This window comes from Erinaceus europaeus, chromosome 4, assembly GCF_950295315.1.
Source record: "Erinaceus europaeus chromosome 4, mEriEur2.1, whole genome shotgun sequence".
Lineage (NCBI taxonomy): Eukaryota > Metazoa > Chordata > Mammalia > Eulipotyphla > Erinaceidae > Erinaceus > Erinaceus europaeus.
The window spans coordinates 62,224,806-62,240,774 of NC_080165.1; the positions used below are offsets into that span (position 1 = coordinate 62,224,806).

At 38.5% G+C, this 15,969-nt stretch overlaps 1 protein-coding gene across 1 annotated transcript in view; it reads left to right on the top strand.

Annotated features, from left to right (window-relative positions):
• The window catches only part of DNAH8 (dynein axonemal heavy chain 8), a 429,487-nt gene that overhangs the window by 62,096 nt on the left and 351,422 nt on the right, over positions 1-15,969 (top strand). The window contains exons 12-16 of the mRNA XM_060190815.1: positions 4,336-4,482; positions 5,799-5,996; positions 9,546-9,622; positions 12,603-12,702; positions 14,027-14,156. Coding sequence (XP_060046798.1) covers positions 4,336-4,482; positions 5,799-5,996; positions 9,546-9,622; positions 12,603-12,702; positions 14,027-14,156 — 652 coding nt within the window. The remainder of the gene's footprint in view (positions 1-4,335; positions 4,483-5,798; positions 5,997-9,545; positions 9,623-12,602; positions 12,703-14,026; positions 14,157-15,969) is intronic.

The window sequence follows — 15,969 nt, forward strand, 5'->3', positions numbered from 1 at the left end:
TATTTATTGGGTAGGGACAGCTAGATATTGAGATGGTAGGGAGAGAGAGAGAGAGGGAGAGAGGAGAGACACTTGCAGCACTGCCTCACCGCTTGTGTAGCTTTCCCTCTATAGGTGGGGACAGGGGGCTTGAACTTGGGTCCTTGCAAACTATAACATGTGTGCTCAACCAGTGCACCCCTCCTTCCCTTTTCTTAATATCTGCAGTAACCCATATAGCTACACACATATATTTTATATTAAATGGCAAGGGAGAATTCAGGTTGCACATGGAATAAAGGCTATAATCTGGAGGCATCAAGTAGTGGTGCACATATTTGAATGCACACGTTATTATGTGCAAAGACCTGGGTTTGAGTTCCTTTGCTCCCCACCTGTGGAGGGTAAGATTTGAGAACTGTAAGCAGTGCTGTACATCTCTTTATCTCCTTCTCTAATCCCACCCCATCTTTTATTTTTCTCTTCTAATAAGAAAAAAAAATTGATAATATTCTGATCTTGGGATGGGGAGATTATCTCATATTATCCTAGGATCCTTATATAGGAAAGAGGGAGATGAGGAATCAGAATGTGTGTGTTTGTGTGTGTGTGTGTGAGAGAGAGAGAATTTTGATAAAAATTCAACTGGCCATTGATGACTAAAAATGTTTAACATTATTTACTGTTATTTATTTAATTTTTTATTTTGAATTGAGACAGAGGAAATGGGGAGAGAGGGGCAGGGGACTTGTAGGACAACTTCACCATTTGTGAAGCTTCTCCCCTGCAGGTGGGGACTGGGCGTTTGGACCTGGGCCCTAGTGAACTGGAATGTGTGCACTCTACCAGGCACCCAAACATTTTTTTTAATTACTAGTGATTTAATATTGATTTACAAAATTACAAGATAACAAGATAACAGGGGAACAAGATTGCTTTGGAAGTGAAAGACTTGTATACTGAAAGTTACAAGTCACTATTCAAGGAAATAGAAAAAATACCAAGCAGTAGAAAGATAGCTCATGGTCGTGGATTGGAAAAATTAACATCATCAGAATGAATATTCAACCCAGAGCCATAACAAAACTAATGCAATCCCCATCATGGTCCCATTATTATTATTTTTTAAGAGAACAGAACAAAAGGTACAAATGTTAATCTGGGGCCAGAAGATACCCAGAATCACCAAAGAAATCTTAAGAAAGAATAACAGAACTGGAGGCATCACACTCCCAGACTGCAAACTGTCGGGCTGGCTTTGCGGGCGGAGACAGACGACTCGGGACTCATGGTTGAGCTGTACACAGTATCTCTTTATTCACGCGGAACACAGCACAATCTAAACCAAGCTATGCTAAAAATAAACTAATATACTTGCCAAGCTAAACTAAACTAAACTGAAAACTCACAAACCTGTCCTTATATATACTTGCCAAGTAGGGTGTAAACAGGATGTGATGTAGAGAGGGTGGAGCGAAAAGGGAGTGGTGGAAAATCAGGGTGTGACAAGGAGAGGGGGCGAGCAGGTGAGAATTCTACCACAGAACCACCAATGCCCTGGAGGGAGGGTGGTGCTTAGTTAGTGATTTATGTAAATAGACCACAGCTTTGAGTGGGATCAAACCAATGCCATACAGGCATGCCTGTGCTTAGTTAAGCAGGATTAGAGACAGAAGCCGGGGGAGCTGGCATACTACCCAACAGCAAACTATACTACAGGGCTATTGTAATCAAAACTGCCTGGTACTGGAACAAAAATGGATATACTGACCAGTGGAATAGAATTGAGATCCTAGATATAAGCCTCCACACCTATGGATATCTCTCTTTTTTTTTTTTTTTTTGACAAAGGGGCCCAAACTATTAAGTGGAGAAAGCAGAGTCTCCTCAACAAATGATCTTGGGGGAAATTGGGTTGAAACCTGAAGAAGAATGAAACTGAATTACTACATTTCACCACACACAAAAGTAAACTCCAAATGGATCAAGGACTTCGATGTTAGATTAGAAACTATCAAATACTTAGAGGAAATATTGGAAGAACTCTTCTCCATCAAAGTTTTGTAGGCATCTCCAAATGACACAAGCCCAATTTCAAGGAAGACTAAAACAAAAATAAATCAATGGGACTATATCAAATTGAAAGGCTTCTGCACAGAAAAAGAAACCACCTTCCAAAGAAACTTATTTTCTTAATGTTGTGACTTTTCCTTTTTTTAATTACTTATTTTATTTATTTATTCCTTTTTGTTGCCCTTATTGTTTTATTATTGTTGTTATTGATATCATCATTACTGGATAGGACAGAGAGAAATGGAGAGGAGGGGAATACAGACAGGGAGAAAGAAAGATAGACACCTGTAGACCTGCTTCACCGCTTGTGAAACGCCTCCCCTGCAGATGGGGAGCTGGGGGCTCAAACTGGGATCCTTACTCTGGTCCTTGTGTTTTGCACCATGTGTACTTAATCCTCTTTGCTACTGCAGGACTCCCCAAAGACACTTCTTACAGAATGGTAGATCTTTACATCAGATAAAAGGCTAATAACCAAAATATATAAATAACAAACTAAAAAAAAAATCCAAATGTGAGAAGATATGAACAGAATATTCATTAAAGAAGAGATCCAAAAGGCCAACAGACATGAAAAAATTTCCAAGTCATTGATTGTCAGAGAAATGCAAATAGAGACAATAATGAGATACCACTTCACTCCTGTGAGAATGTCATATGTCAGAAAGGATAGGAGCAACAAATGTTGGAGAGGTGGTGTTTGTGTGTGTTGGGGGAGGGTGGGTGGAGGGATAATGGAACCCTTCTGTAATGCAGGTATAAATTGATCCAGTAATTTGATCCAGTCCCTGTGGAGAGCAGTCTGGAGAGCTTTTGGAAGGCTAGAAATGGATCTACCCTATGACCCTGCAATTTCTCTTCTGGGGATGGATATACCCTAAAGAATCAAACACACCCATCCCAGAAGATCTGTGTATACCTATGTTCATAGGAGTACAATTTGTAATAGCTCAAATCTAGAAGCAATCCAGGTACCCAACAACAGATGAGTGGCTAGGAAAGTTGTTGTAGATATATACACACAATGTAATACTACTCAGCCATAGAGGGGATGGGACACGCAACTCTGGTGGTGGAAACTGTATGAAACTGTACCCCTGCTATTTTACAGTCTTGTTAATCATTACTAAATCACTAATAAAAAAATCATGAATTCAAGGACCAGGTAGTGACGCACCTAGTTAAGTGCTTGTATTATAGTGTGCAAGGACCCAGGTTCAAGCCCCTGGTCCCCACCTGCAGAGGGAAAAAGCTTCACAAGTGATGAAACAAGGCTGCAGCTGTCTCTCTGTCCCTTTTCCTCTCTACCCTCCCCACAATTTCTCTCTGTCACTATCCAATAATAAATGAATAATTAAAAAATTTAAAAAAATGATAAATTCACCTTCTCTACCTCATCTTGAAAGATCTTGAAGGAATCATGTTAAGTTAAATAAGTCAAAAAGAGAAGAATAAATATGGGATGATCTCACTTATGACAGAGATTGAGAGAAAACTAAAGAGAAAGGGGAAACACAAAGTAGAACTTGGATAGGATTTGTTGTATTGCACCAAAGTAAAGCACTATGGGGAGGTTCTGGGGTTGAGAGGGGGCACTTTCAGGTCCTGGTGCAAGATGGTGGAGGAGGACATAGGCTGAGGATGAGAGTGTTTTGCAGAAACCTGAGAAATTCTACACACATACCAACAACTATATTTATTGTAAGTCACTAATCTTCCTGTTAAAAATAAAAAAAATTGCCAATTGGACAGATCTTCTTCTTCTTCTAGCGTTTGCCCTTCTTCCGTAGCCAGTCAACAGCGTCAGGTTGAAAGCTGTCAGGAGCTGCTTGTTGCTGGCTTTGAAAGTGACTGGGATCCATGTGGATTCAGTCGGCTAGGAAGGATCGTCAGTTTCCCCAATGAATGGGCACTCACGGGATGCACCACGAGAAGGTCGATCCAATGCATCCCATTGGACAGATAATGATAATAGAATCAACATTTTATATACACCTGGGAATTCTTCAAAGTCAAGCAATGATGTAAAAACACATAGGGCCTTTCATATTTTGATAAGAAATAAAGAGATAAGGGAAGATCATGAGAATGAAGAAAATGAAAATCTGATATATATTTTAAAGTTCATTTGTTTTCAGAGGGTTTTCAATGTGTAGGCAGAAAATTTCTTTTTTTTTAATGTTAATGTGATGAGTTTTGTGCAAGAATCAAACTTTTGCATCTTGATTCCTAATCGAAGTCCCATCAACCTTTTCCCTCTTCTTTCTTTTTTTTTTTTTGTAGGATTGCATTTTTCTGTTCAAGGAATATCAGGCATCTTTTCACAAAACAAGGAAACAGATTTTAGAATCCTCAGGGGAAAAATCTTTTGAGGTTTCAGAAATGTATATATTTGGAAAATTTGAAGCTTTCTGCAAACGTTTGGAGAAGGTAAGTGTGATGTACTTATTGCACTTGCCCCATCATACCTTTCTAGTTATTTCATATTTTATTTATTTTTATGTTTTATTTATTTATTTTAAATATTTATTTATTCCCTTTTGTTGCCCTTGTTTTATTATTGTAGTTATTATTGTTGTTGTTATTGATGTCGTTGTTGTTGGATAGGACAGACAGAAATGGAGAGAGGAGGGGAAGACAGAGAGGAGGTGAGAAAGATAGATACCTGCAGACCTGCTTCACTGCGTGTGAAGCGACTCCCCTGCAGGTGGAGAGCCAGGGGCTTGAACTGGGATTCTTATGCCGGTCCTTGCACTTTGCGCCGCTGTGCTACTTCCCAACTCCTGGTATTTATTTATTTTAATGAGAGAGAGAGATAGAGAAAAGAGACCAGTACATTGCTCAGATTTGGCGTATGGTGGTGCTGAGGATTGAACCTGGTCCCTGACATAGCACAGGATACAGTCTACTGGGTGAGCTATCTCCTGGCGCCTCTCTTTATTTTTAAAAAATTACCTTAATTTTTATGAGAGAGAGCAGAGGAACTAGCGTAATGGTTATACAGGCAACTTTCATGCATAAGGCTCTGAGGTCTCAGGCTCAGTCCCCAGAGCTGAGCAGTGTATAAAAAATAAAAAAGCAATAAATAAATAGATAAATAACAAGACACACACATCGCGGGGGCGGGGGGGAAGCACAGGCAGAGCATTGCTGTGTCATACAGAATTCTAGGGATCAAAATTAGAGCTCCAGTCAAGGCATGTGCTCCACCACTAAGTCACTCCCTTGCCCCCCTGATTTATTTGTTGTAGCTTTGAAAGATTGGGGGTTGGGCAGTGGTGCATTGGGTACACCATATTACTGGGTGGTACACATATTATGAAGTGCAAGGACCAGCACAAGGATCCTGGTTCAAGCCCTTGGCTCACCACCTACAGTAGGGGGTGCTTCACAAACTAAGAAGGTCTGTAGGTGTCTATCTTCCTACTGCTGCCTCCTCTCTCAATCCTATTCAATAAAATAATGGGAAAAATGGTCACCAGGAGCAGTGGATTCATAGTGTAGGTACAGAGCCCCAATGAAGACCCTAGAGGGAGAAAAACCCCTAAAAACAAGAACACATGCTGAGTTACTTCCCCAGTCACCCTATTTTTTTAATGACATATTTATTTATATGAGAGAGGGTAATAACCACTAGGCTATCTCCCCCATCCTCACAATTTATTTTAAAATCAATGACTCATAGAGACCTTATTGTAGGGGAGAATACTAATATGACATAAAACAATAACATGTTTCTTTTTTAGATTACAGAAATGATAACCATTGTACAGACATTTTCAGCATTGAATAATTCTACCATAGAAGGAATAGATATTTTGGCTATAAAGTTCAAAAATATATATCAAGGGGTTAAGAAAAAGCAGTATGATATTCTAGATCCAAGAAGGACAGAATTTGACACGGATTTCTTAGACTTTATGACAAAAATCAATGGTTTAGAGGTTAGTAACTTTATGTACCTCTACTCTAGGAAAGCCAAAATATAATGAATAGCAATGTAATCCATGTATTTGTTATAAATAACTTGCAAATGGTTCGAAGTACTGGATCTTCAGAAAAAGTCATGACACATTTCTTTCCACAGAAAAACATAAATGTCCTGACTTTTCAGACAACCCAATATTTGCCAGCATAAAGTTTTTTCAACTAGCCTATGAAGTATTTTCCACCTTTAAAATATATGTTAATTAAAATAATATTTTATTGCTTTACTGTTGGTTTCTGATGCTATATAAAATTCAGGAGTAAAATTTCGCACTTCATTGTATATATACATACCTTGCTCATATTGACTCTCTGAGTGGACTTGGAGATAGCTTACCTGGTAGAGTGCACACTTTACCAGTTGTAAAGACAGGACTTCAAACCCCCAACCATCATAGGTGAGTACCTGCATGAGCAAGCTTCATGGGCAGTGGAACAGTACCACAGTGTCTCTCTCCTCTATCTCTGCTTTTTCCCTTCATTTCTGTCTGCTCTATGGAGAGAGGGAGAGAGAGAGAGAGAGAGAGAGAGAGAGAGAGAGAGAGAGAGAGAGAAAGTCCTCCAGGAGCAGTGGGATTATGCAGGTGTGGAGTCCCAGTGATTACCCTGGAGGCTAAAATAAATTCGGTTTTAAAAAGAAAGGATATGAGACTGACTAGGAGGATCAATCATGCTCTACTGGGTTCTATACTTTATGAGCACATTTTCCTGCAACTTTACAGGCAACTCTGAAGAAACCATCGTCCTGTGTTTTGTAGCTTAAGGGGCAGCAGAGGGGTGAAGGGTACCATATTTCAGGTGAGACTACCATATTTCTTTCTCACCTTATGGGCATATGTGACCATAGTTATTCTCTTATTGAAAATTACTGCAAGCCCAGGGTTAGACCCAGGCAATAGACTTTCTTTGTTGCAGAAAGTGCGGCAGACAGAGGGAGAGACAAAAATATATTTTGTCTATTTCCTGAGTCTGAAATTCTTGCCATGAGATGAAAAAAAAATTCTCATTTTAAAAAAGTGCTGTAATAACTACACTACATTTAATCTGTGTATCATTATTGAGAAAGATCTTGAAATTCTAACATTTTCTTTTTGGAATAATTTTCTTGTAGTTCTTTGAAAGTTAGGCTCCTTAATACTAAGATATGCTTTATTTATTACTTTTTAGTTGGGTAAGGTAGAAGTTGCTTCCACACAAGGACCGGCATAAGGATCCTGGTTCAAACCCCGGCTCCCCACCCGCAGGGGAGTCCCTTCACAGGCGGTGAAGCAGGTCTGCAGGTGTCTATCTTTCTCTCCTCCTCTCTCCATCTCTCTCTGTCCTATCCAACAATGACAACAACAATAATAACTACAACAATAAAACAACAAGGGCAACAAAAGGGAATAAATAAATAAAATAAATATTAAAAAATAAATTAATTAATAAAAAAAAAAAGAAGTTGCTTCCAAATGCTTTGGGAGTTATATTTTTATGGTAAGAATTAAAAAGTATATTTCTTAATTCTTCTTTGCTGTTTTTTATATTATTTATTTATTCCCTTTTGTTACCCTTGTTTTTTTTATTGTTGTAGTTATTATTGTTGTTACTGATGTCGTTGTCGTTGGATAGGACAGAGAGAAATGGAGAAAGGAGGGGAAGACAGGGGGGAGAGAAAGATAGACACCTGTAGACCGGCTTCACCGCCTGTGAAGTGACTCCCCTGCAGGACCCCTGCAGGTGAGAACCGGGGGCTCGAACTGGGATCCTTATGCAGGTCCTTTTGCTTTGAACCATGTGCGCTTTACCTGCCTTGCTACCGTGGGACTCCCTTCTTAATTCTTCTCATGGTCTCTAGGTTGTGTCAAATACTTTACTACTGTCTTAGATACACATTTTACCTTTTAGTAAATGTAGTGGCCATGCTAATTTTATTTGATATTGAAAACAAAATGCCTATGTTTTAGGATTCCTTTGTTTTCCAGTCTCTGAGTCATGGGGATGAGCTGAATCTGTAGACTATGACACTGTAATTTATAAATGAAAGTAATATGCAAAGAATGATTCAGTTCCACTGGTTGGGTACATGGAGTTTGTAGTTCAATGATAGAGGGATGGTGGGTCTTTTAAAGACTGTATTCTGCATCTTGTTCCTTCTTTACATGACAATGAGGTTTCTGAGAGTAGCAGTATTGGAAAGTGACATCTAATGCCCTTGATGTCCTTATTACATTTCTCTATCAAAATGCATATAAGTGGCAAATGACCCAGAGAAATATGCATGGTAAGGGACATTCATTCCTTTTATAAATTCTCTAGGTCAGTAATCTCTAATAATGAATAAGTAGCAAATGCAGATCACATACAGAATTTTTTTTCTAGGAGCAAATGTAAACCACATATAGAATTATTATTATTATTTTTCCTAGCAGCTACATGGGTAAAGTAAAAAGAAGCAGGCCAGATGAAACTGTTTTGTCTATTCTGGAGATTCACTGCTTCAGGCTGATTTTTTTTTTTTGAGAGAGAGAGACAGAGAGAGAGAAGAGAGAGAGAGAGAGAGAGAGAGAGAGAGAGAGAGAGAGAGAGAGAGGTGTAAAGAGAGGAGAGAATAGACAGAGAGTACAGTCCCGAAGCTTCCCTCAGTGTTGTGGTACTCAGGAATAGAGTACCTATTCTACTTTGCGTTAGAACCTGGGTTGCTCACAGAGCAAAGAAGCACCCTCCCAGGTAAGCTATCTTGCTGGCCCCCAAGATGAATTTTAATTAATGTACTTGACTCTATCCAACATATGAAATGTTGTCACTGTGACATGTCACCAATACAGAAACAATATTTTAATTTTTGAAATCTAGTTTATACTTACATAATATCTTCTAAACAGCAACATGTCAAGTGTTCAGTACTGGCCAGTGGCCACCATACTTCAAAAAAAAATCTTTTTCTCCCCCTTTTGTTGCCCTTGTTGTGGTTATTATTGTTGTTGATGTCGTTTGTTGTTGGATAGGACAGAGATAAATGGAGAGAGGAGGGGAAGACAGAGAGGGGGAGAGAAAGATAGATATCTGCAGACCTGCTTCACCACCTGTGAAGCGACTCTCCTGCAGGTGGGGAGCCAGGGGCTCGAACGGGATCCTTACTCCAGTCCTTGTGCTTTGTACCACGTGCACTTAACCCACTGCACTACCACCTGCCCCCCCATTCTTACTTATTTATCTTTAATCAAAGAGAGATACAAAGAGAAAGATACAGAGAGAAACCAGAGCACTGCTCATCTCTGATTTGTGGTGGTGCTAGGAATTGAACTAGGGACTTCAGAACCTCTGGCATGAAAGACTTTTGCATAACAACTATGCTGTCTTCCCAGCTCAACAGAATTCTATATGTTAAATAGTGTATTTAAGGATACTTTGATATAAGTAGTTAATTAACTGTAGTTAAATAATCTATAGTTATTTAATTGTTTAACAAAGCCAATTATTTTCCTTCAATCTAGTAATAACTTAAATCTTAATACTTATTTTAGGTTCAAATACAGGCATTTATGAACACTACTTTTGGAAAAATCTTGTCTTCTCAGCAGGCACTTCAGCTACTTCAAAGGTATTTAAAATTCATTAAACAGTATAGGTTCTAGTAACTTTCTATTTGAAAGTACAATTTCAAATAAGGTGTTCTTGAAATGTATCTTCTATTTAAACTTATGAACAGTAATTTGCAATTACAATGAGATAGACTGGGAAAAATTTAAAGATTATGGTACTTTGTATTGATCTATTTGGAGCATAATGCATTTTAATAATAGAATGAAATGATTTCACGTTTTTCCCTCCCAGCTATGTAATATGTTCGTGGTTAATTTCATGGGCATTTTTTGGGAAGGGAAACAATGTTTGATTCTACACACTAAAGGGATTTCCACAAGTGAGAGCATCTACGAATAGTAAATGCCCAAACTTTCTGTTCACCCTTCCCCTCCACCCCCCCGCAGTGTCCCTAGGTTTTCTTGCTCTCTCTCTTTCTCTCTCTCTTTTTTAAAATATTTATTCCCTTTTGTTGCCTTTGCTGTTTTATTGTTGTAGTTTTTCTTGATGTTGTTGTTGTTGGGTAGGATAGAGAGAAATGGAGAGAGGAGGGGAAGACAGAGGGGGAGAGAAAGACAGACACCTACAGACCTGCTTCACCACTTGTGAAGTGACTCCCCTACAGGTGGGGAGCCGGGGGCTTGAACCGGGATCCTTACACCAGTCTTTGCTTTGCGCCACCCGTGTTTAACCCGCTGGGCTACCGCCCAGCTCCTTCTTGCTCTCTCTTTTGAGAGTTGTGCTCACTGAAAAGGTTGGAAAGCACAGAACAGAGGGATTTATCGAAACCATTTCTTCCAACTCAGAGTTGACTCAGCAACTATCTCAGGGTAAAAGCCAATGGATCGGGGTTTGATTCTGAGGTTTGATTTTACCATAGCTTTATGACTCTGTAATTGTGGATCATGCTTTATGAGACCATACACATAGCTTTATGACTCTGTAATTGTGGATCATGCTTTATGAGACCATACACACGAGACTGTTAATGTATCTTTATATTTGATACTATATTTTTGTGTGGTGATATAGAATGAGTTCAGGGACCAGCACATATGCAACACCACTGAGCAGCCTCTAAACCCATTATTTTCTATTTGGAGGGGAATATGAAGGGGAGAGATAGAGATAGAGACAGAGATAGAGATAGAGAGAAAGAGAGAGAAGGGAAAGAGGAAGACACCTTAGCACTATTCTAGCATCTGTAGTGATCCTGTGTGGTGCCAAGGTTCAACCCAGGGATTTGAACATGTTGAGGAACATACTCCGCCAGGTGAACTATCTTTCTGTTTCTCGTAAAATTATGAGTCAAAACAGACATAAAATAATTTTGGAGAAGAGACAGTCTATACAGATGGTAGGAACTGTTTTCTTTTTGAGATATATTTTTCTATCTCTGTATTTGTATCTCTGCTTTTCTCTCTCTTTTTTTAACCTGTGGTATGCTATTGTCTCTGTCTTATTGTCAAAATGTTGTGGCATAGCTCTAATGCTGTGTGTCATTCAGTCTCTAGGTGGGAGTAGTATCTGAACAATAAAAACATTACTCTGATTATGACTATATGGAATTACATGTGTGTCAACATTTGAAGAGGGACCCTCATACCCCACTTGCCTATTCAGTTTCAGCTTGAATGTCATTTCCTCAGGGAAGTAGTTCTTGATTTCCTAGGTTCACCTAGTATACACACATTTGGTGCCTCTGTATTTAAATATTTATGTAACTTTTTTTAATGGCTAGTGGCCATTTCCATATGATAACTGTAGGATCAAAGAGGGTTGAAGCTGTATCTATCTTTTAAAAATTTTTTTTGAATTATTTATTTATTTTTGCTTTTATTTATAAAAAGGAAACACTGAGAAAAACCATAGGATAACAGTACAATGCCATGCAATTCCCACCACCGGAACTCTGTATCCCATCTCCTCCCTTGATAGATTTCCTATTCTTTATCCCTTTTAGAGTATGGACCCAGGGTCATTATGGGGTGCAGAAGCTGTACCTATCTTGTCATCACTATGTCTTAGGAAAAATGTGTGATCTGATGTGAACATCTGTCAAATGAGTGAATGGGCTGCTAGAACTGCAGCAATTCTTTCCTTAAAAGACATTTTATAGGGGCCAGGTGGTGGCGCACCTGGTTGAGCGCACATGTTACAGTGTGCAAGGACCCAGGTTCGAGCTCCTGGCCCCCACCTGCAGGGGGAAAGCTTCACAAGTGGTGAAGCAGGGCTGCAGATGTCTCTCTGTCTCTCTCCCTCTCTATCACCCCCTTCCCTCTCAATTTCTGACAGTCTCTATCCAGCAAATAAAGATAAAAAAATTAAAAAAATATTTTATGTATTTATTTCAATGAGAGAGAGGGAGATGGGGAGAAAGAGTGAGAGGGAGAGACTAGGGCACTGATCTGCTCTGGCTGCTGGTGGACAGCAATTCTTAAGTGTGCTTCTTGTTTTTATTTTATTTATTATTATTTATCTTATTTAATTAATTTTTTTCCATTTTTTGTTGCCTTTTTAAAAATTGTTCTTGTAGTTATTATTGTTGTTGTTATTGATGTTGTTGTTGGATAGGACAGAGAAAAATGGAAAGAGGAGGGGAAGACAGAGAGGGGGAGAGAAAGATAGACACCTGCAGACCTGCTTCACCACTTGTGAAGCGACTACCCTGCAGGTGGGGAGCTAGGGTCTCAAACCGGGATCCTTAGGCCAGTCCTTGTGCTTCACTCCACATGCACTTAACCCACTGCACTACTGTCCAACTCCCTATTTATTAATATTTAAAAATGTATGTTTATTAATTATTGGATATAGGGAGAGAGGTCAGGAGTTCAGGGGACATAAAGAGGGAGAGCAACAGAGAGACAATGCTTCACTACTCATGAAGCTTCCCCCTGCAGGTGGAGACAAGGGGCTTGAACTCTGGTCCTTGTGCTCAACTGAGTACACTACCACCTGGCCCCCAATTTTAAAAACCATTCTGCTTCAATTACTTTTAGATTCCAGAAGCTGAACATTCCCTGTCTTCAAATAGAAATAAACCACACAATTGAGCGTATTCTTCAGTGTTATGTGTCTGAACTGGAAGCTACAAAGAAGGTAAATGTCATGTTTCTGCAGAGGGGCACTTCAGCAGGAAGAGAAAAGTATTCTCCAAGTATTTGCCATTGTTACCTTGTGCCACACTTTTCAGAGCTCTCTTTTCTGTGCTAATACTTCTGATGCTCCTTTCCACAAGCAGAGTAGTGCTGTCAGGGAATGTTGCTGTGTGTCTATATTTATGATATTGTATTTATGACTACCAGACTTAGTGCTTCTTTATGTAATAACTCTCTCTCCTTTTAATTTTTTGAAATCAGTTTTATCAGAAACCTATTGTTTGTGGCATATAATTTCTCTGAAGATGTTCCAGAAGAAAGAACTCCCATGAGATGTTAAATGGTTAAAATAATCTGGGAAAATAAAATTGCTGCATTATGTAATATACTTGGAGAGATTTATCCTGTATATTGTTATAATGAAATAATTATATGAGAATAAAGAATTGCATTGAGAAACTATGACTTTGATTGAGTAACTCCCTAAAATGTCTGACCATATAATTCTCCCTTTCATTTCACATAAAACCTATCGATATTTTGCAAAACTAATGTGTACAAAGTATACTTTCCCCTAATAAACAAAACTTCCCATAATTGTGTTTGTGAGCAAAAGTGCTTGACCATATTAAATAAAAATTCAGATATGAAATTTTTGACTCAGTAGCATATCAAAAAACTTTCTTTTCAAGATATTATATGTGAATAGAAAAGTCTGCCTAAATTAATTCTTTTTTATATTGAAGTATGGATTTTGGAGGATATTGTGATTAATATAATGCAGCTATGTGCTCCCTCTTTAAGAATAACTATTTATTTTTGGAAATATATTTTAATGTTTTATTTATTTATTTTGGATAGAGACAGAAATTGATAGGGGAGAGGGAGAGAGATAGAGAGAGAGAGATGGCACAAGAGAAACCTACAGCACTGTTTCACAGATCGTGAAACTTCTGCCTCACTGGTGGGGTCCAGGGGCTGGAACCCTTATGCTTATGCACTGTAATATGTGTACTCTACCAGGTGCACCACCACCTGGCCCCATAGAGTACCTCTTTAAAGTTGGGGTAAAATTGGGATAGAGGGCAGAAAAAAATATAAAGAGAAATACAGGTTATGAGAAAATTATGTACTATGTATTGTAAACATCATCATTCCTGAGCCTTACATTACCACCTCTGAGAGCATTTATGCATCTGTTGATTACTTTCTCTGCAGAAAGCGTGTGAATAATGGCAAAGTATCAGTATGAATATAACTGTATAATTCATTGTCCTTTCCATTGTATTTACTTTCAATCACTAATACCAGATCTTTAATTACAGCTTTACCTTTCTCAAAAAGATGATCCCCCTCTTGCTCGCAACATGCCTCCTATTGCAGGAAAAATACTTTGGGTGAGGCAGCTGTATCGTCGGATAAGTGAACCCATCAACTATTTCTTTGTGAGTCAAAGTTTTAGTTATGGATTACAGTGAATTTTAGTACAAGAACTGCTTTTTACTATTTAATATTTGTCCCCAATATAATAGAGGTAATTCTTGCACCAGAAAGAAGAAAATTGAACTTATAAATGTATTTGAAAAAAAAAGCTAGGCTAATTCTTTTCTGTTGGTAAATAACATCATATAGTTATAGTTAATATATAAATGAATGAATCTTATAAATTTATGAACATGGAGGACACTTTAAATACTTTAAAAATGACTATTTTGAAAACAATTAAGTAAGGGCCTGGTGCTGAAGCTACTTCTATGTGTGGACAGAGAGGTCACTAATTAAGATGTTAAGTCTTCATACAGCCTTGTCCATAGGTTTCTAGAGCTTGGGACTTTAAGTCAAACAGCACCTTGAACACCACCATTTTATTCAGTGTTAGTTGCATTCACACTCACCCCCACCAACCCCCCCCCCCACCGGCCTTAAAATGGTATGGAACTCATGAAGGTAAAGATATACTCACAGAGTGTGTTCTTGATTGAGAACTGAAGCCTAGGACAGAGTATCACAGAGAGTGCATCCATTCTCTCTGTGTCTGTAGTGTATTTGATTTCTGAAAAAAAACCAGGATATTCTTAGTTCGTATTGGCATTCTGGAGTTGCCAGCTTATGACGCTCTCCCTCTCTCTCCCTCTCCTTCCCCCTCTCCCTCTTCCTCCCCCCTCTCTCCTTATTGTTTATAGAGACAGAATAGCAAAGCAGAGTTAGTTTGCTTGGTGCTATTTGTACCCATCTGTAGAACAAAATAGTAGGTCCCGGGCTCAATTCACAGAACTGCATATGCCAGAACTGAGTGGTGCTCTGTTCTTACTCCCATAAAAATAAAAATAAAGGAAATAAATACATTTTTTGAAAATAAGGAGTCATCAAACTGTAGTCTTGCAAGTAATTTAATTATATAAATGCTATTAAATAATAAGCTTTTGTTGTTAGGTTTTGACTGCTATAATTTGTTTCACTCTTTTTAGTATTAAAACAAAAGGAAACAAAAAACCAAGAACCTGGCTTTCAACAGAGTCTAGGATGGGGACTTGATTGCTGACTCTAGTGGCAGGGCAGAGGTTGCTCTGTTTTATGAAGAGACTTAAAACTTGGAATTTTTACATGAAGAATTTTGGGTTTTGTTTTTCAACATAAAGATTTTTTTTTTGTTGTTAAGTGTTGTTATTTAGTAACTTGCAGAGAATTTGTTCATGAAAAGTCATCTATTTTTTCTCCTGCCCTCCCTTCATTCCTTTCTCTCTATCTTTCTTTCTTCCTTCCTCCCTCCCTCTTCCTTTCTTTCTTTCTTTCTTTCTTTCTTTCTTTCTTTCTTTCTTTCTTTCTTTCTTTCTTTCTTCTTCCTTCCTTCCTTCCTTCCTTCCTTCCTTCCTTCCTTCCTTCCTTTCTTTCTTTCTTTCTTTCTTTCTTTCTTTCGTTTTGTCACCAGGGCTTTGCTGCTCCAGATTGACTTTTTCAGATAAAGACTGAGTGAGATTGAGGAAGAGAGGGAAGAGGGAAAGCTTTCCTTTAGTGAGGTAGGGCTAAGCTCTAACATGGGTCAGCGGCAGGACAAAGCAGCTGCACTATTCAGGTGAGTTACTTTGCCGATCTAGTCCATTGTGCTTTGTCTAGAAAAATTAAGAGGAAATTGAGAATTGGAGAGGTTCTCAGTGCTTAGATCTACCTGTAGGGGGTAGAGGTCTTTCTTTCTTTAAATCCTTTATCTTCTTTTCCAGTGCTTTCTTTTTATTTACAATGTTTCCCTACTTTCATCTATAACTTGTAA